The 21209-nt window shown below is 27.0% G+C and overlaps 1 protein-coding gene across 3 annotated transcripts; it reads left to right on the top strand.

The window, feature by feature from the left end:
* Positions 1–1864: 1864 nt before the first annotated feature.
* fy (fuzzy planar cell polarity protein-like protein) lies at positions 1865–20793 on the top strand. Of its 3 annotated transcripts, XM_087151140.1 has the most exons (11): positions 1963–2090; positions 2194–2243; positions 4068–4192; positions 6018–6171; positions 8074–8190; positions 9440–9637; positions 10857–10952; positions 14419–14522; positions 16042–16250; positions 16594–16747; positions 19553–20793. In XM_087151140.1, the coding sequence occupies exons 3-11, from the start codon at positions 4110–4112 to the stop codon at positions 19611–19613; spliced, it is 1176 nt and encodes a 391-aa protein (XP_087007266.1). In that variant the 5' UTR covers positions 1963–2090; positions 2194–2243; positions 4068–4109; the 3' UTR covers positions 19614–20793. The 3 variants fall into 3 exon arrangements, with proteins under 3 accessions (XP_042910283.2, XP_087007266.1, XP_042910284.2); XM_043054349.3 differs by having other exon boundaries at positions 1865–2243; XM_043054350.3 differs by lacking the exon at positions 8074–8190 and having other exon boundaries at positions 2021–2243; positions 19553–19762.
* Positions 20794–21209: the final 416 nt, after the last annotated feature.

Genomic DNA, 21209 nt, shown 5'->3' with positions numbered 1-21209 from the left:
TTTACAGTTTACGTGAAAACTAACGAGCCGTCCATAAATAATGTCACATTTTTTTAAATAATTTTTTGATCCACTTCTCCATTTTGTTAGAAAGTGTCACACTTTTCCCCATTGTTACAAGTAGCCAACATTCCATAAAAATATATTTTTAATTCAGGAACAAAGCACAACGTTAAAATATATTTCAAAGTATATTTTATGTTTTGATTTCTGTGTTTTAATAGCATTATTATTTGTAAGCGTTACAACAATTATTATTATATGATTTCTCATTTAGATCAGTAAAATACTGAATATCTTGATTTTCAATTTTTGTTTTGTTTTTGTTAACCATACTGTTGGGTGTTACACTTCATATTGCACCTACTCCTCCTTTTGTCACAAACTTTTACAATTTCACGAAGAGAATTAAATGTTTTGTATTCTTTTACTTAAGCGTTACAATAATTATTATATGAATTCTTAATTCAATAAAAAAAAAAATTAATTTGCTAATTTTCAATTTTTTTTTTTTTAATGTTAACCGAAATGAGGGGTGTTACACTTCATATTACACCTATCTTTCGTAATCCTGTCACAAATTTTTACAACTCACAAACTTCCTTTCCCCCCTTCAAGCTTGACATCATTCATGAAGGATCCCTAAATTAAAGCAGTAAATTAGAGGCTTGATGCAGATATTCTCTGGATATGCATTATCTCGGTATAATAAAGCTTTCTTCATTTTATTGTAATTGCTTTCTTCCTTAATTTTAAGGAAAGGGTGACATTAGAAAAGCGTCAATGTTTTCCCAATTTTGAAATTTATTCACCCAAAATTAAACGTAATGATTAATGAAAAAAAAAAGTTTAAACGAGGTAAGAGACATACGCATGGTGTTTTAAAAATAACATGATAAAATATTGAAAGGGTAAAGCAATAAAATACCTAAACTTTAAAAAAATCAAAAATGTCATAGGGTCGATAACATGGGGTCCACAGCTGCAAGAAAAAGTTGTAAATTAAACAGAATGTACAATTGCAATAAACAACATATTATTTTTACTGCATTCCTAGTTGTGTAGTATAAGAAGCGTCTTCTGATCTGGCTAAAGCATTGAACATTTCCCATTGTTCTATTAGTCATAAATAAGAAAATGTAACAAATACATACATGCATAAAAATACAGCAAAAATTAATAATGTTGAAAGGGATCGTTTTTTCTTATTTGTTTACCACTTCAATTTATTTGGCGAACTTTTATTATATAAATTTTTCCCTTGATTAATTAGACTGACAGATTATATTAACCTAAGCTCATTAAATAAAAATGATCTCAATAAAAATTTATTAAATTTTTTTCAGTAGTAGACTAAAGAATTTTATTTAATGTGAAACAGTATGAGAAATTGTCGGAAAAAAACACTGAAGTTAATAATTACTATTTCCAACTAATTGAAGTTTTAGAAAAAATTTATGTCAAGCTCATAAATTGGAATGACTTTTTAAGAACGTCGAATTTAAACTGCTTAGTTGCGTTTCTAAGAACTCTAAAGTGGACAGACTCTTTTTTTACAAGTTTCTTACTCTCTGCAAATTTTCTGCACATCTACGTAATTTTAATTTTCTAAGTTGTCATATAGTACACCGAAAAAAGTATCGTTGTCAATTAAGATTTTTTAATGATAAGCTTATTATCTAAACGTTACTAATTTACTCTTTTTTCAATGAATTGGAATCGCACGTACGATCCTCCGTGAATGCAAATGTGATTCGCGCATGCTTGATCTGTGTTCGCTGTTCGAAGATTTAGAAATTTCTTACAAGTTAGACTAAAGCGCTTATTGCTTTCGACATGAAATCAAATGGGAGAACTTATTATTATTTCATTCTTGTTTACTTTTCGCTTCATTAGTTCTTTTGTCAACAATTTCTCCTTTGTAGTTAGCATGTTAATTAACCGTTTAGATGTTTATCATTGTATTTTTTCTGATAAATTTTTGATCGAAGAAATTCCTCTCAAATTAACATATTTTGTGGTGATATAAGGAGAAATTTAATATTCAAAACAGTTATTTACGTTTTCAGAATCCAGATTCTTAGATTCCCGTTAGTGTGCCGAAGATTTTGTAATTCTGCTGTAATATATATGTTAATTAATTGACTTACGCTTAAAAAAATTCTAAAATGGCTTACTTTGCTGTTGTTACAGCTGATGGCGGTGTACCAATTTTTCAACAATCTACAGGAGAGATTAAGTCGGTTGGTTCCATTATTCTTTATTATCTACTTACATATGTTTTTTATATTTTAAATAATATTTTTTTACTTAATGCAAGCGATGTAATTTTTTTTAAAACGAAAGTAATGTAGTGTTATATAAGCAAAGTACTTTACAAAGATAAACTCTATGCTGTTGAAACTCTTAATTTTAAAAGAAATTTGTGGTATAGAAGAATAATTTTGGGGGACATTTCCGTATCGGTAGCTGTTCGCTCTAACCACAATCAAATTACAATCGCTCTAACTATAAAACTATATTCGCCGAAAAATAAGAATTAAATTAAAAAAAAGAAGCTTAGAAATTTGACTGGAGGAGGCAGCAAGATATACTCTTTAAAGTGGTACCCTTCTGTAGCGTTTTTTTTGTTTTTTTTTGTTTACTGGCTAAGGCTGGAGGCTCAAGCTTTGTCGATTAATTTGGTGCATGTACCAATACGAAATCTCTTCCCTGCTGTGGCAGAATTTTTTCCGGCTTTGTGCTACATACCTTTCTAAAACTAATATCTTTCTGTACGATACTTAAAAATAACAATTACACATGTTACTTATTTAAAGTAACAGAAGAGGTAACTTAAAAATAATTTTTAAAAAAATCGGATCAAATAAAATTATTTTTTTAATTGAATATGTAATATTTTTTTATTCTAATATTATGGGCGTTTTTCTCGCACTTCGTAGGAAGATAACACACTAATTATTTCCTTTTTTGCATTTTTTAATTCATTACATTAAAAAAAAAAAAGAACGGGAAATCTATAGCAGTAACCACTGAAAAGAAGATCGACGGCGAAACCATGAGAATCGGACTCTTCAAAAAGGGGTTACTGAATCCGTGTTTTAATTTTGAGATTCAGTTGTTGTAATAAATAATATCGTATTAAAAATATCAGATTTAAAAAGTTATGTGGACATCAGTAGTAATAACTGCAGGAAAAAATAGAAAAAAAATTTATACAGAAAAGAAAAGCACTTTTACTTCCCAAAAGAAAAATCTTTCTGCAAGAACTCGATAATGTTCTGCTACAATGTCGCCGTGGCGCCATGATTCTGCCTCGGGGATCTTCCCTAATTTTCTCTTTAATTAATGAAGTTTTTATTAAAAGTAGTTTTGTTCTGAGAAGATTTCTGTATCTATACTTGTACCTAAATAAATGCCAAGTTTTGGTGACTTTTAGCATTTATTTCATGGCATATCAAATACCTAAATAAATGCCAAGTTTTGGTGACTTTTGGGCAGTAGTCTATGGAAAAATTAAAAAGAAATCTAACAGAAGAGGCAAACCTGTACAGATTAAAAAAAAAAATGTGCAAGTTTAATACCCTTATTATGTCTTAGCGATTTTAATTGGTGCAAATAGATTCATATAGAAATATCGGAATATTGTAAATAAACTTTAAAATAATAAACATTAAAAAAGAGGATTATTTCAATTATTTGATTCATTTTATATCATAAAATGTCTTGATATTATTGTGTGAAAATATTAGATGCATTTATTTTTCTTCCTTTTACTTAAAACTTTCCGTTTGTGCAGTGTTTTTGTGATAATAAATGAATATTCTGTATAATAATCGAAAAAGGTTTAGTTTGATTTTCGAGTACATTTTAGAAATGCTTAAGAAAGTATCCAGTTAGTTCCCTTGAAATTTATTTATTTCTCATCTTACAAGGACTTTAACCTGATAATCGTTTGCATTAAATCAGACTGAAAACATACTAATGTTATTTTTTATTCCTTGTTCATTTTTAAAGTGCCTCATAGTTATAAATTATAAAAACTAAAATTTTTGAATTGTTTTTAGAAACTGCCCTTTGCTACAGTTGGGGCTCTGAATGGAATTCACATGTATTCCCGCTTGCAAGATGCAGAATTAAAGAGAGCTATAACTCCCGAGGAAAAAATTTTATGGAGGGAATACCATAAAAGGTTTGTATTTATAAATTTTGCATTTCATCCCAGAATTATATTAAAATTGAAGAAATACAGTGAAAGCCTGTTGCAAAGACGGTTCATAATAGCAGACGATTTTGTCGTTATAGCTATCTTATAGCGACTATCTTATAACGATAGATATAGCTATCTATCGTTATAAGTAAATACTCATATTTAATGTTAAAATAGCAGCAAAAATATTGAAAATTTGAAACAGATTTTTACTTATAATAGTTTACCACTTTCTCCTTTATTTTGAACTTTAAGTTATATATTTAAGGTAGACTGCTATTTTCTACAGATTTTAGACTGAATTAAGTTGTCTGTACGTGAAAAGAAGACGTTTCTAACAGAAGCGTTAGAGTAACAAGCTTCCAAATTGTAACAAAATTTTGCATGCAGAAAATATAATGAATTGCAATTACTGTTGATGCCATCAATTACACAAAATGTTCATTTTAGTTGTAAGTTGCCAAAAAGGAAAATAAGGAGGCATGATCGGTACGTGGTTAACAAAGAATGCATACTTTTGAAGTATGTGACAGAATTTCTAAAAATAGAAGAAGAACTTTCCCATTGTTCGGCCATAAAACTTAGCCAGTGGTCTCACACTCATTGCTTTATAAAAATTAGAGGTGAAAATTGAAAGCAGGAATTGATGTTTGGTTTTCGCTTTCCTGTATTGTTACCAGAAAATAGCAGAAACATCTTTCATTTTCATACAATATTGTTACTTAAACAGCAGAAAAATTTATTTCTCTAAAAAAAATTCATGAAATTGTAGAAGCTATATCTAGCTTTTATATCTAGCTTTTACTCTTAATCATCCTCGGGCCGGGCAAGTTTGACTCAGCCTTTCATTCTTTCAGTGGGTTGATAAATGAGTACTGAGGGTTTCGCGTTCGGCTGACCACCTAATCGGAACACTTTAAAAGGAAAATATTAATGCTGTGAAAATTATTTTTTGTTAAGTTATGTGTTGTGCTGATTAAATTGTGGTTTCTATCATTAGTTTTTCATTAACAGTTTTATTTTTGGATTATAATTTAATTTTTAGTTAAAACTTTAAAAATTAGAAAGCTCGAAAAAATTCTGCCACAGGGCTGACTTGTATTTATTTTAGTAACAAATCATTCTTGCTATGATCTTTCCAGTAATGATTTTATCCAAATGAAATGGTAATGAAGTGACATTTGAATTACACTTGTAGAGAGAAATTTTTTTTTTTTTAAATTTTACCAGTTCTTGTTACACTGTTATATGATTATAACGAATTTTTAGACTATTATTATGAAAAGTGTATAAAAGTTGGCAGACATGTTCTTGTTAAAAATTCATCAAATTTATTGTAAATCATTAGTAATATGAAGTAATAGAATAATTTTGATAGTAATTACTCTATAAAACAGCATTTAAACATTTGAAATATACAAAATTATTTCATAAGTTAATAATTTTGTTGTACAAAAATTGTATTCTTCATTCTTTTACAAATGCATTCTTATGTATATATTTTGTTCTTTTTCTCTTTTTCTTTAATCTCATGTCTGCTGTTAGGAGTAGATTTAAAAATATTAGATTAAATGAAAATTATAATGTGTGCTTAATTACACATTTTATTAGACATTTAAACTTACTAATTACACATTTAAACTTACTAAAAAAACATTTTTTTTTTTCTTTCTTCAGTTTGCTTGATGTTCATTAAATTCTGTCTAATAATGCTGCATGAATTAAAAAGCTTAAAAAAAAAATTTTTATTAATTTTTTTATTTTGTTATAAAATTGGTTAATTTTTTTATTTTTTATTCTTCCATAGGCTTGTTTTAATTTTAATTACGAAAAATGATAGCTTTCATGACTGTCATATGTCAAACCTGTTGGATAATATGTTTGCTGCAATTGCTATGATTATTGGATTTGACTTGATCCTGAAACAAGGGGAAGTAATGAGACTTCAAAAAGCATTAACAGTAAGGTTACATCTGATACAATATTTTTCAAACATGTTCTTAATGCTAATTTAGTTATTCAAGTTCTTTTTAGGTGAAAAGAATAATAATCTAAAAAATATTTAAAGGTTTGTTGCAACGTGGCCATTAATTTTTTGGGATTTGAATAATTTGATTTTAAATATAAAAAAACACTTATTTAAATCACCTGATTGTTTTAAAAGAACAAAACATTGATTTAAGTCAGAAATATTTTTATACAGTATTTATAAATGCATTTTGTGGTGATTTTGTTAAAGTCTAATTTTATTGATATTAAATGTTTTTACAGAAAAATAATGAGATGGAGTAATGTATGTAAATAATTATTTGTTGGTCAAAATAGAGTAAAAGGAAAAGAGACTAAATGGGGAAGAAAATTGCAAAGCTTTTAAATTTTTTACCTTCTTTTGGCTGTATGTAAAGCTAATTTGCCATTATATTATATATAAAATATTATTCATGACAAATATTAAAAATGCAAAAATATTAAATATAAGTCAATCATAACCATTTTAATAAAATATGAATGCTTTTAAATCTTATTACATATATGTAATAAGCGAGCTGTAATGGCTCAGGGGAAAGAGCGTTCATTTCCCAATGAGACGACCTTGGTTTGAATTCCAGTGATGATTGGTGAATACAAATTTTGCACCAACCATAGGACTGACATAAAATATCCTCAGTGGCAGAGGGATCATTGGTCAGAGTCGGGCTAACCGTGGGATGTTTTTGTGGTTCTCCTCTCCATGTAACACAAATACTGGTTAGTTCCATCAAAAAAATCCTATACATGGGCACGTTTCTTCCAATTCTTGATCCAGTTCCCTTGTCTTCTAAATTTGGTGTAAAATTACAAAGCTACAAAGTGGAACATTGGTAGTTCTAAACTCAAAATTGGGTCAGCTGTTAAACGACATTTATAAAATAAAATAAAAAAAATGAATGTATGTAATAAGTGTCCATTACAAGCATTACATCCCTAACTACTTATATGTAGAGTAAATAAATAAGTAAAAAATTGTTGTTTCAAGAGTAATTTAGAAAAAGTGATTTTTTTAAAAAATATTTTCTGATTTATAGGTAATTTATTCTGATTTAAATTATTATTCTAATGTCTAACTGACAAATTGGATCTCTATCTTTATAAATTTATGAGGTGTTGATGTTGAATAAAAGCATTAATGTAAGTGATTAGTTTACAATAATTTTAAATTAGAAATGTAAATGACTTTAATTTTATTATTGTTTATAAATAATATTAAGTATTATTAGTATATTTAATTAAACTATGGTTGGCAAATGTTATAAAAAAATATTTTTAAAAAATCATGAATATTGCAGACTTTGATTTATTTGAAACAGCTTAAGATCATGCCATACGACGGAAAACAAGTTTAATCAAAAATTCTCTCTCTCCTTCATAACTAATTTAAAAGTAAAAAAAAGTAAGTTCAGGCAAACCTTGAGTAAGTTATGAAGATTCAATAGCTGAAAAAAATGCTTCAATATATTAAAATGCAAACAAATGACCTTTATTACCAGAAGAGAACTTCTTCATTGCGTACTCCGAAGTTATCATCTCATAATTTATTTTCATTTGCATATTTTAAAATTTTCTTTTCAGTATTTGAAACTTCATGGCTTATTCTAGGTTTGTTTGAACTCACTTTTTCTGTGCTACAAATTTTAAATTAATAATGAAGGAGAAAGAGAATTTGTGTGGAAAGTTTTCTTCCTTGGTATGGTGTCCTCTTCACAGTTGCTGGACTTAAAGAATGAGTTTTATGTTTATGGAATCTGTCCATATATTTTGATTTTCTTAAACTTATATCATCATTTACATATTTCTGTTAAATATTTTTTTATTATTAACTATAGAATTGTAGCTGCTTGATAAATTATTTCTTGGAGCAGATAGACTTGGAAAAGGGTAATATTGGCGATTTGACTAGAACAACTGACTGTATGTTAGCACCTGAAACTCACATTTTAATGGTAAATCTGAGTTACCTTCTACATAACTTTACTTAAGGTTTCAATAATTAATTTATAATCAATTCTTTTTCATTGTAAGTGTAATTTATGATGCATCGGAAAAATTAAAATACTCTTAATGTGCCATATTCAAGATATAACATGATTTTCTTTGTTTTTAGAACGAAAACATCTTATAATGGCTCAGGAATTTCCGTTTAATACATTTCAAATGTCCAATAAAATATATATAATCTATTTTGTGTATTTATCTACCATTGTTTTTTTATAATAATAATTTTAAGGTAAATAATGGTCGCAGCTGTTTTTTAAAAGGAAAATATTATACTTTTAATCTCAGTGGTTAAAATGTATGCGGGTACAATCTAACTATATATATAGTCAAACCTTGTTAGCATGAACACGCTTCTTGTGAACTAAGTTTCGATTCCCCTTCAAATAGTATACAGATATAATACTTTAAAGTAATGTGAACCTGCTTAAGTTGAACTTGAATTTCATTACTCTTTGAAGAAAAAAAATATTTTTGATGTGAGCAGAAAATATTTCACATCTGACAGGTAAGGAAACTGATCATTCATAGTTCTATATTTATAATGTGAGCAGAAAATATTACCTGTCTGACAGGTAGGAAAACAGATATAGTTCTACTTTTATAAGAGTAGGTTCTTTTAATGCTTTGTTATAGTGTTGATGATTGCAGCATAACAGCAGTCAAATGAAAGAGAATATATGTATATATAATGTATTGAAGAAGAAGAGTTTATTACTAGAAACAATATAACTTTTTTTTGTACTCTATGAATAGAGTTTTCTTTACCTCACGGATGTGAATGTTTTCCTAAGAAATAAGAAATGACTACTTATATTGATCCTTTGTTCAATATAGATAGTTATTTCTCCCTCACACTCATAGGTTGTTCTATGAAATTGATATTGCTGAATTTCATATCTACAGGTGAAGTTATGTAGAGCTAAAATATTTCTTAAATTTCACTTGCAAATACTTTCTTTACTTATGAAGCAATTGAAACTGTTCTTTCTAAAAGAAAATTTGAATCATTTTTTGGAATCAGTTGATAAATTGACAGGATACAGTCGACACGACTTAAAACTTTCTTTAAAAAAACTCTTGCTTAAAAGCGAAACTTTCTAAATTTAGAGAAATTCTTATTTTAAACTATTTTTCAACTCATTATAGTTCACGTATTTTCACTACTAACTTTCACTATTTTTTTTCTGGTCATAGGAATGTCTTACAAAATTTTTGCATATAGCTGACAGTTTATATGGATGTTTGTTAATAAAAGGAAAAGTGATTGTAGCTTCTAAGGAATGGTGGACATTAACTAGTCAAGAAAAAGTTTTGTTGTGTGCATACGTGAATTGTTTGCCAAAAGTACTATCGAGAGAGTCTGTCATTTTTTTACCCACTTCTTCTCCTCATGTAAGTTATCTTTGTTAAGTAAAAATGTTCTATTGTTATTATCTCTTATTTAACAATATTATAATTATTTATAATATTATTTACAAAGTTGCTAGCTATATTTGCTGTGCTTCTATTAATATAAATTCAAAGTTATTAGAAAAATTAGCTGTATCATAATTGATATTTTACTGTTTTAATTATTCTTTTGAATATTTTATGTGCTTTCAAGGAAATTTTTTTTTTTTTTTGTATTTAGTATTAAATATAAAAGTAGGTATATTGCATAATGACTTTTTAAAAAATTATTATAAACTTATAATTAAACCTGCTAAAAAAAAACAGTCCTTAGACGGCCAAAACCTATTGTGTCAATTTCCTTTACCTTGGGCTCTGAGGAGCAGGAGTAGATCTTCCTGTTGGGTGGTCAGCCAAATGCAGGATCCCCTGTGTTTAGTCCCCAAGCATACTTGGTATTCATTTTATCAACCCACAGAAGGGATGAAAGGCTCAGTTAACCATGCCCGGCCTGAGGATAGAACCCATGACCTGTGGCATGGGAGCTCGAAGCTCTACCACTCTGCCACCATAATATAAACAGTGTTGCTTTATTTTAAAAGCTTAAATCTCTTTAAAGCTTAAGCTTTGAAGCTTACTTTTTTTTAAACAGAAACTTGCATAATATTTAAGGTTTTGTATGCAAAAGTTAATATAGCACTTTTTCCTTTTCATTTATTTCTAAACTTTTAATTTAATAATGCCCAAACTATTAGTAGAAATTGGTTTTCTATGGATATAGAGACTATAACTGAAATAATTTAAGTTAAAACACAATGAAAATTGATTATTAAATATTATTTTCTTTTGCTGCTCTTAGAAGAACTTTGATACAAAACAGGAACTTTTCCCCAAAATGTTTTTTTGGGGAAAAGTTCAATAATTTTAATTAATAATAAAAGATTAATAATTTTTCCTAAGAATTTTTTTTTGAATAAAAAGGATTAATATTATCTTTGACCCTCAATTGTTAAAAGAATGGACTTTTTTTTTTAGCAAAATCAAAATATTGTTTATTTATTTGTTTAATTTTCAGTCAGCTCATTTAAAGTAACCATATAACTCATCAAAATAGATTTTTTAGATTTAGGAAGAAAAAAAATTTAATTTTAAATGCTCAGAACCAATTATGTTTAAATCAGGATAAAATATATTATCAATTTATTTATTATATTTTTTCTAGAGTACAAATAGGTTAGTAACATTACATTTGTTGAGAGATGTTGAAGTCTGTGTTTTATGCTCAGCTGAACCTCCACTCTCTGTTTTAGAAGATGAGGTTAGTAGTTATTATTATTATTTGAAAAATAATCTGGCAAGTTAATACATATCAGTATTTATATTTTGGTGTATAAATCGACCTTTTATTTTTAGTTACAAGATAGCAAATTTCCAGTTCCTATGTTGTGGGTATAAGTCAAACAAAAAAAAAAAAACACATTTAAAAATTTCTAAAATTCCAAAAACATAAAAAATTATTTGTTTTTCAAAATTTTCTGAAGTCAACAAATATTTCACATTGTTCTCTAGATTTGATACATTTGCTCTCTGTCAAATATGCTATGAGACACATCCTCAAAGAGGCATTAACAAATGCTTTGTTTGTGCTGCTCCTATTGACTTCATGTGTTAAATTATGCTGGAGGCATTACCAAATGTGGAATCAATGTTGTTGTAAAAATTTTTTAAAAGTGTGGAATTAAGAATTCTTTGTATTGGGTGAATACGATTTTTTGTAGAGCTCAGTTGATGAGTGTAAAGTAGATTCTATTGCAAAGTGGAATACATATGAGGACACTGCTAACATTATTGATTCCAATTAAGATGATGTTCTGAAATCTTTAAATTTGTGGCTGTATGGTAGGGTTTAAAAGTTTTTATTATGTTATATTTTTTGAAATTCTCTCAAATAAATTATCTAAAATTTTTATATTTTAATTTTTTTTCTGAACGTAATTTAAAGCATTGTTTCTGAAAGAAACACTTATATGCAAAGAGAAAATGTAAAACTAATTACGAGAGAAAATGTAAAATTAATGGACTATAGCATATTAACAATCATTTTTGAAAAGATACAGAGTTATTCATATTTATCTCATGTGCATCGATATTTTGCGATCAACGAATATCTGACTTTATTATCGGTGTATAAATTGACTCCCTGATTTTTGTGGCTTTGAGATATTGACTTAAACACCCGAATAAACGGCAATTTGATGGTAATATTTCTAGTTTGAATGAAGTAAAACTCATTATCTTCACATTAACTCACCAGTTTGAAATTCATATTTGAAATTTCATTGTTATTCAAAAACCTTTACGTTATTGAACGACAAACTAGTGTTCATTACCGGGTAATGTTTACAGACTTTATTTCTGACTCTGCACTAAATAAATATCAAGGAAACTCCAAATCAAATGAAGATTGTTTCTTATTGAATGATTTTCTAAAGTTAATCACTTAATTTCAAAATAAGTAAATACAGTGAAACCTGTGTATAACGATACTGTCTATAACGATAAACCTGTCTATAGCGATATTTCCTTGAGGTCCCGGTGAAATTCCTATTTACTCAATGTATTTTTAACCTGTTTATAGCGATAACCACTTTTCAGTTAAACATGTCTACAACGATAATTTTTCCTCTTTTCATAGTTGATAGTTCCATTCCGATTTTTCTACCGTTGGAAAGCGATTCCCCATCGAGCTTAAATGTGAGATAACAAAATGTTGTTTTTTTTCCATCTCCTTTGTATGTAATATTCTTTCATTGTTTCTGAGATAAAATGCCACTTTTAGGGGAAATTAGAGCAGTAGAAATGGGTGAAGGGGTATTGTAGGAGGGAGAGAGCTTCGTCAGAAATGCTGATGAAACTTTCTAATTTTATCAGCTCATGCCAGATAAAACAATGGCATTTAAGGGAGAAAATTGTAAAGGCGGTAAAAAATCAAAACAGAGGTTAACTGTTCTACTTTGTGCAAACAGTACTGGAACCGATAAACTGAAGCCGTTCGTTATAGGCAAATACGCTAAACCTAGATGTTTTAAGAATGTGAAAAGTTTACCAGTTGACTACAAGGCAAACAAAATAACCTGGATGACAGAAGAAATATTTAACAACTGGCTGCTTGATGTGGATAAGGAGATGAAAAGAAAGAAGAAAAAAATAGCTCTCTTAGTTGACAAGTGCACTCCTCACAACAATCCTCCAAGTTTGAAAAATATAAAATTGTTTTATTTTCCCCCAAATTGCACGTCGATTCTACAGCCATTAGATTTGGGAATAATAAAATGTTTCAAAGGATACTATCGAAAAAGATTAGTTGAGAACGTTGTTTATGATCTGGATAATAAACTCCCAAATCCTTATGCAGTTGATGTAAAAAATGCATGTAATTGGATTTCCGGAGGGTGGAATTCATTGACACAATCCACCATCCAAAATTGTTGGAAGAAAGCTTCTTTCTTTGAGGATAAAAGCAACGGAAACGCAGAAACTGAGCTTACTGAAATCACTGATGAAGAAGAAAAATGTGTGGCAGGCTTAAATTCGATTGTCAGTGATTTCCAAAGATCATCTAATACATCATTTCTATTTAACGCAGATGAATTTTTAAATTTAGATAATGATGTGTTGGTTTTCAGTGGTGCAAGTGATGAAGAGATTTTAGCAGAAGTTATCCCGGGTGATCAAAGTGATGAGGAATAAGCAGCTGACTGTTCTCAAAACAGGACTTAAATTTCACCCGAGAATGCCATATTGCTAATTAACACTTTGCAAGATTTTGTTGCAACATTACCAAATGTAACTGATGTTCATTTGAATTCATTAGATGGACTGAAATCTATGTGCATGGAAATGGCAATTGCTTCCAAAAATAAGCAAACAAAACTAACCGATTATTTTTCTAAATAATTTCTGTTTTGATTCATAAAATTGTAAGTAAATTTTTCTTGTGTGTTGTTTCATAATTCTAAGTAAAATTTTCATTTGGAGCCTATAAAAGAAGTTTAATTTATCATTAGTTTTAAACGCATACTTTTAAATTTCAAGCCTGTCTATAACGATAATTTTCCTATAACAATATTTTATTTAGGTCCCTACAGTATCGTTATAGACAGGTTTTACTGTATTTGGATTTTTCTATAGTTATAAAATGTCTTATTACATGCCTGTATGGTGATTGGGTAAAGTAATAAATTTTTGAATATGCATTTTATTTTATTGAAACTATGGTGGAGGAAAATATCTTTATATTTTTATTTGAATCTCATCTGCAATAATGTCTGAAATTTTCGTGAATATAACAAATGTTTATGTGATGATGTTGCTTGTGTTTATGTTTAGTGTAAATGTTTATGTTATAACATGAATATCACAAAAAGTTTTCTAGAATAAAGGATGTGTATCCATTAAAAGTTTTACTTTCTTTTTTCAAGCTAATTTTTTTAAATCTAATATGGTTAACAACAAAATATTTTCAATAACTTCGTTTGTAGAAAATTCATCATTCTAGAGAATTTGAAACTGTAGACCTTTTTAAAATAGCAATTAATTTTAAACTAATAAGAGACTGTTTTAAGCTGTTTATAAGTTTTTCCATTGCTGTTCTATTTTTGAGCATATTTGTCGAAAAATTGTATTGATAATTTTATGGTTATATTATGCCACATGACTGAGGTGCAAACAAATTATTTTTTATTATTTTTAAATTGTTTTTTTTTTTCTTATTAAATTTTTAGGCACCAAAGGTTTGGAGAGAGTGTTTTGATGTATTAAAAGTGATTGCTAATCTTCATCCCAGAAACATTCCCTCCACATTTCAATTCGATGAAAACATTCAAAGGTATAACATAATTATTTTTCAATTATTATAACTTCTTTATTGTTTGAAATGAAATTATATGATGTTTAAAATATGAAATGTTGTGATCTAAATAAAAGAAGGAAATTGATGTTACTGAATAAAAAAAATTATATTGGTTTAAAAGTTTTTTTAGATCTTGATGCATATTTAAATTTAATTGCCTGTAGAATTTTAACATGATTAAAACCGAACATAAATTTACTACAGAAAGTAACCATGAGAATATTTGAAATTTTAGTTTTAGAAAAGTTGTGAAATATTACTATAGGTGTGTCGAAGTTGGACTTTCACAATTTTAAATTGTATCCAGAAAAACTACTTAGTAGTTGAACTTAAAGGTTAAAGACAGTGGTTGATTTCAATGAGTTTTGTCTTGGAAATTCTGTTTATAAAAATTTAATTGTTTTAATAAAAATGAGAAATTTAGAAAAGAATGATGGCTAAATAGAAGGAATACCTATTTTTTAAAAAAGCAGTTATAATCTTTTTTAAACTTTTTTTTGGTGTGTTAAATTAATGTGAATTTTTTTCTCATTTTTTTAAAATAACAGTTGCATTTTTTTAAATTTTAAAAATAATTTTCAAACAAACTTTTTTTATGGCTTGCATACTTCGTGTAGTTCTTCCTCTCACTATACTCCTTTCCATTTACTATATTTTGTAATGTTTTGTTAATTTTAAAAATAATATACAAATAATTTTGTTAAATTAAAAAAATAATATCACCAAGATAATTATGATGTTATTGTTTACCTCGATAAAACTAGTGAGATAAATAAATTTGTTGGAACAGAATGAAAAGTTTCAGACTAGAGAAGACAAACAAAGAAAATATAATTTCATTCAATGTAGAATAGGAGAAAAAAGAGAGGAGGAAAAACCTGTTTAATGGGTTTATTTTACGCTCTTTAAAGTTGCAAAATGGCAAAAAAAGAAGGAGAAAAAAAAAGAGTACATTACTTAAATTAAATCATTGTATTAAATTTTGTTTGAGTTTAAACTTCCACTTCTCGCATTACACGTAACATTATAATGATGAATAATTTGTCAACTATGGATTTATATCATAAATGTTTATTTCTTTCATTCATTTAAATTTTAAAGTTAAAAGTAGTCCTTTAAATGTAATTATTAAATGTTAACTTCTCCCATTCATTTGAAATGTAATTTGAAGATTTAAATAATTTGTTAACAGTAGCTCATAAATGCTTAGTTTTTCATTCTTTTAAATTTTAAAGTTATGAATTATTTGTTAACTGTAATTTGTTCATGTATTTCATTCATTGAAGTTTTATAGTTAAAAATAATCTATTAGTTGTAGCTCCTAAATGTTACTTTTCCCATTCGTTTAAGTTTTGCAGTTATAAACTATTTGTGAATTATGGTTCTTAAATGTTTACTCTACTTATTCATTTTAGTTGTAAAGTTATAACTCATTTGTTAATATTGGTTTCAAAATGTTTCTTCGATATTCAATGTAATTTTTTTATATTTTCAGTTTACTTTTAATTAATACTGAGACAAACCAATCAGTTTGTTCTTTCATTCCACTTAAACCTGATCCTTCTGAATCATCAGAAACAACAAAAGTTCCAAACCTTCAAGAGCAACAAGAAGCAATACGAACATTATACAAGCTTGTAATCGGCACATATTTCAAAAACAAAAACCCAAGTATGGATCCAAAATTAAGAGCTGATGACACTTGTAAGTAAACAAATATATTAAACAGCATTTAAGCTTTATAATAATTATTTAATTTACATTAGTAAATTTAAGTAAAATATTTGATAAAATAAGGATTTATTTAAAAACAAATTTATGAAAAAAAAATCAAAAGCAAATTAACTAAAAACAAATTGGTGTTTACTATATCAGTATATATCTTTGATTAAAATGTTAAAATTCAAATAAAATATTTGATAAAATAAAGATTTATTTAAAAACAAATAAGTATTTACTATATCCATATATAACAAGTTCATATATTTATGTTTATATCATGCTTTTGAGAAAAATTCCTCTAATTTATATGTCTGTATTCATTTAGGCCCAATATTTGATTATGGGGAAATTGAATTTAAGAACTCCGAACCTCAAGAATTTTATATGTCTTTAAAGGAAAATAAGTGCTATGTTCTTCAGCAAAGTAACTTTCATCTGTACATTGTATTCAATGCTAAAATACCTACATTTGCATTAAGGTAAGTAATTTTAGTTATTGAATTCTTAGATAGTTTATGATTTATTATAGTATGCTTTTCATTATAAGCAAATAGTATACTTAATGTTAAAATAGCAATTTTAAGAAAAAATAAATAAACTGGCATATTTACCTCTTTTTTATTTTGAACAATTATTTTGATCTGAAATAAATATCTAGAATAAAATGTTTTTACCTACAAATTGTTGAATTATATAGCTTTAAACTTTCTGAAAGGTAGAAATAACTACAAGAGAAATGTTTGAATAAGTTTGCGTGACATGTCAAGTTTTTGCAAGAAGAAAATGAAATTAAGCGCAATACCTATTAATGTCATTGATAACAGTAAACATTAATTTTAACCTTTCAAGCATTGAGTACCTGGCTCCTTCCAAGCATTAACCACCTACTAATCACCACTCAAATAACATGGGGTAACCGGGGGTTTTTTAAAAAAAAGTTTTTTTTAATTTTGCGGTTCTGGCACCCGAAGCTACATCAAGGAATAACGTCACATGAGGCGGGAATTTCTTTTTTAGCACCATAAACCTCCTGCTGAACACTGTTTCTTGTCAGTAAATTCAATTGGATTTTTTTTTTCTAGTTGATAGCTACTTACTCATTCTTACATGGAATAATGATTTTTGTTGACTAAATATGATATGAGGTGGATAAATTTTCTTAATTTTTTTCTATTCTGCAAACAATATTCCTAAAAGAACAACGTGCTTGAACAATTTTTAGGACTATAATTGAAAAAGAAACATTTTGTTTCATTGGATACTTTTAGAGTTAACTAAGAAATTAAAATTGTTACTATTTTTTTGTTTTGTGATATATTCCCTAGCCATATTTCTTTTGAAGTCCAAATCAATTTTTTTATAATTCTCTATTGATGAATTTTTAATTCGACAGTATTTTCACTTCATTCCAAATTATGTTTCTTTATATGATGCACAGATGGCAGCACAGTTAACAGAATTTGTTACAGAGATGTATTATGAAGAAAACAATTTATTTACTATAGAAGATGCGAATAAGAATAATGGGGAAAATAATTAGAATAAAGATTTTTAGAAAAATATTTATGATATGAATATTTGTTTCTTCTTTTATTTATTTTACAAAAAATTATTCTTATTCTTCCATTAAACTATGTAAATATAGAAGCTGTGAAAATTGCTCCTTGAATTATACTTTTGTAAGTGTTTTATATGTATAAATCACGAAATTTTTTTTTTAAATAAATCACCAAATTAATGCAGTTTTCTGCATATATATTTATTTAACTATCAGCATTAACAGTCACTTTAATAATAAAACAAAGTAATAAGTATAAAGTAGTAACTTTAGTCATATTCTTACAAATAATAAGTAAAACTAATGAACTTTTCTGAAATTCAATTAATTAATTTCTAAAAGACCATTATGTGAACATTTATTTTTGTTCCGAGAAAATTTTATTCATTTCTGTTAATTAGTCATGATTTAAGAGCAAGTATATTTAATGATCTATCGATATGCAGTACTCAGGTGCAAAACTTTACATTTTTCTTAAGCATCAAAATATAAGCATTATTTTAAAGTTCTACTTTTTAAAAACATATTTATTAAAGAAAAAATGATTTTATTATATGAATAATACATGATAAATTATATGACATCTTTTAATAAGGAAAATTATATATATATAATAGTTATAGCATTTACAATAAATATATTTTTGTCTATTGAAAGCAAATATTAATATAAAAAAGCAATAAATAGTAAAAAATATTATGTAAATATCATAAATTAATTTCATAATCTTATAAATTTATTCAGTTTTGTTTTATTCAAGCTTAAGTTGCCACAGTTAAAAAAATAATAAGTAAATTGTGTGATTGGTTAAATTTTAATTAAGTCTTCAGAACCAGCTATCGGGGAATGTTTATCTCCAAGTTTGTGTTACAATATTGAACGTTACTGGAACCAAACTTTATCAGTTTTACTTTCCAGTCGGGAATCTCCATTCCATTTCTGGTAGCTCATGGTAGAGCCCCTGAGTATCAATTATAAATTGTCAAGAAATGATGAAGAGGGTTAAGAGAAAAGACGCATTTTCGGGTTTGAAAATGTATGTTATTTTGAAGCGAGTCTTTACCATATAAGTACTGCCATCTAGTGAAAATTATGAAACATAAAAATTTCTTGTTATTTTCTTTAAAGAGTATCATATGTAAAACTTGCTTTTAATGCAAATCACTCGTCATTAAAATAGTTTTACTCTTTTTTTGGAGAGAAAGAGAGAGAGAAAGGAGATTATTAAAACAAATCTGATATTTTTTACTGATTAGAAATTGTGTGCAGAGCTTCTAAAAATGGTAAAAAAAATTTTGTTAGGTGGAAGATAACTTAGCCAGCGGTCACACATGCATTACTTATAAAAAAAAAGGGGTTAAAATTTTTACAAATAAAGAATATTTGTTTTTTACTTTTCTTTATTGATACTGGAAATGAATCAAAATGTCTTGATTCATTAAAATCTTGTTTGCATAATATTGCTCACTAAAACAGCAAAAAAAAAAAAAATTTTGGTAATTGTGGAAGAAATTTTTAATTTTTTATAAAAATACAATTATTATGTCTTTAACATTACCATTTTGATGGAGACTTAGAAATTTGTCATTATTGCGATCTTCTTATTTTATGCTTCTTTTTTTTTATACTGCTAATATAGAATTTTTTTTTCTCCTTGTTTTTTGTTTTATATAGTTTTGTAGTTTGATATCTTTTATCAAATGATTAACTCAAATTTATGTTTCAGGCCTATTTCCCACAAGACATTAAAGTTATTGACAGAAAAGAGGCTGTTTCCCCAGACTTGAATGATATTGATGAACTTATCTGAAAATTTTGAATTACCCTTTGATATAATTTTAAACTGGGCTTTTTTTGAGAAGATATAATCAAATATTTGAAAACAAGTATATAATTAGTTTATGGATAAAAGTCATAAGGTTACCCTCTGCTACAATTTTGGTGCACTTGAAATTTTTTTGCAGTTTCAATCAAAAAGCTTTTTGTAATACTTAAAGGAAGGATTAAAGGATTCATACATCAAAATTGAAAAAGAGAAAAAGTTTTGAGTTTTCAAAACTGTTTTAAGGTGTCAACTAAGCAATAGTTGACACCTCAAAAAATAGTTTTTGTTCACTTTCTTTTTAGTACCTGTTTCAATTAAAAAAAATAATAAATAGATAATGGAACCTTAAGAAATGATAAAAAGACGGATATATCAAAATTGAAACATGAAAAACATTTTAGGACTTCAAAAATATATTAAAGTATTTCCTTTGCATGCTGTGGCTTTGTTCTTATAGTAAAATAATGCAATGAAAATAGTTCAGTCATCAGTAATTGCATTTATTATAATGGAGGCTTTGAAGTGAAAAGATATTGAAGCGTTAGATATTTTATAAGACTTTGGCTTTTTTCTATTTTACTGTGTTTCATGTTAATATGAATTGTCATTTTCTCTTGTTTGTGGAGTAAAAAATGATTTTTACATCAAACTGTTTCTTAGTAATGTTTCCAGATAAATACCTTTTAAATTTCCATTTGATGACAGCACATTAAATAGAAACATCTTATTCCTTCATAGTGTTTTTTTACCAAAAACAGTTTGAAAATGTAGCTTATCATTACATTGCTCTAAGCTGTTTAATTAATAAGTTAACTCAGTCTGTCCTTAAAGTCATTCATTTTCATTAATTTGTACCTTTAATGCATTATAGCTAAACTATCCGTCCATTATGAACTGTTTAAGTGTTCAAAATGTGTCATGTGAAACACTATCATATATTCGTATGTCTATTTTTCCAGTGCTGTTTACAAGCATTTTGACTTATGAAAGCATTCCAAAATTTTAAAAATTTTAATATTTTTTATTTTATTCTGAATGTTTGTTTACTTTTGATGGTGGATGCATCTTACCAGATAAATATTTTATACATAAATATGTACAATGTTATGAATTTATTAATAAAGTTATTTTTTTAAAAAATTTTTATATGTCATTATTTTATTCCGATTTTGATTAAATATATTTGTCTAAGGTGCAAAGTATAAGGGTGGCCCAAATAAAAAATAGACGGATGTAATAACGTCAAAAATCACATTGGTGTCTCCACCAGTCAAGGTTATAAAAGAAGGTAAGAAGAGTGCATCAGAAACTGAATAGGACTGATTAAAAATGTTTTTTTAACTATATAAGATACGCATTTGTCTAACTATATTGTAACTATAACTTACAGATTTTTCTCTCTGTTTTTCAATTAAAATCAACACATTTGTCTATCGATATTCTGTCTGACTACTACTTACAAATTAATCTACCTATATTCTAAATAGAGTTTACACTATTGTTCAGCTATATTCAAACCATAATTTTTCAACCTACATTCTAGATATATTTCTAACTA

The sequence above is a fragment of the Parasteatoda tepidariorum genome, chromosome 9, assembly GCF_982258835.1.
Source record: "Parasteatoda tepidariorum strain Cologne lab strain chromosome 9, Ptep-v5.0, whole genome shotgun sequence".
NCBI lineage: Eukaryota > Metazoa > Arthropoda > Arachnida > Araneae > Theridiidae > Parasteatoda > Parasteatoda tepidariorum.
The sequence above is the reverse complement of the archived record's forward strand: the minus strand, read 5'-3'. Positions and strand labels throughout refer to the sequence as shown.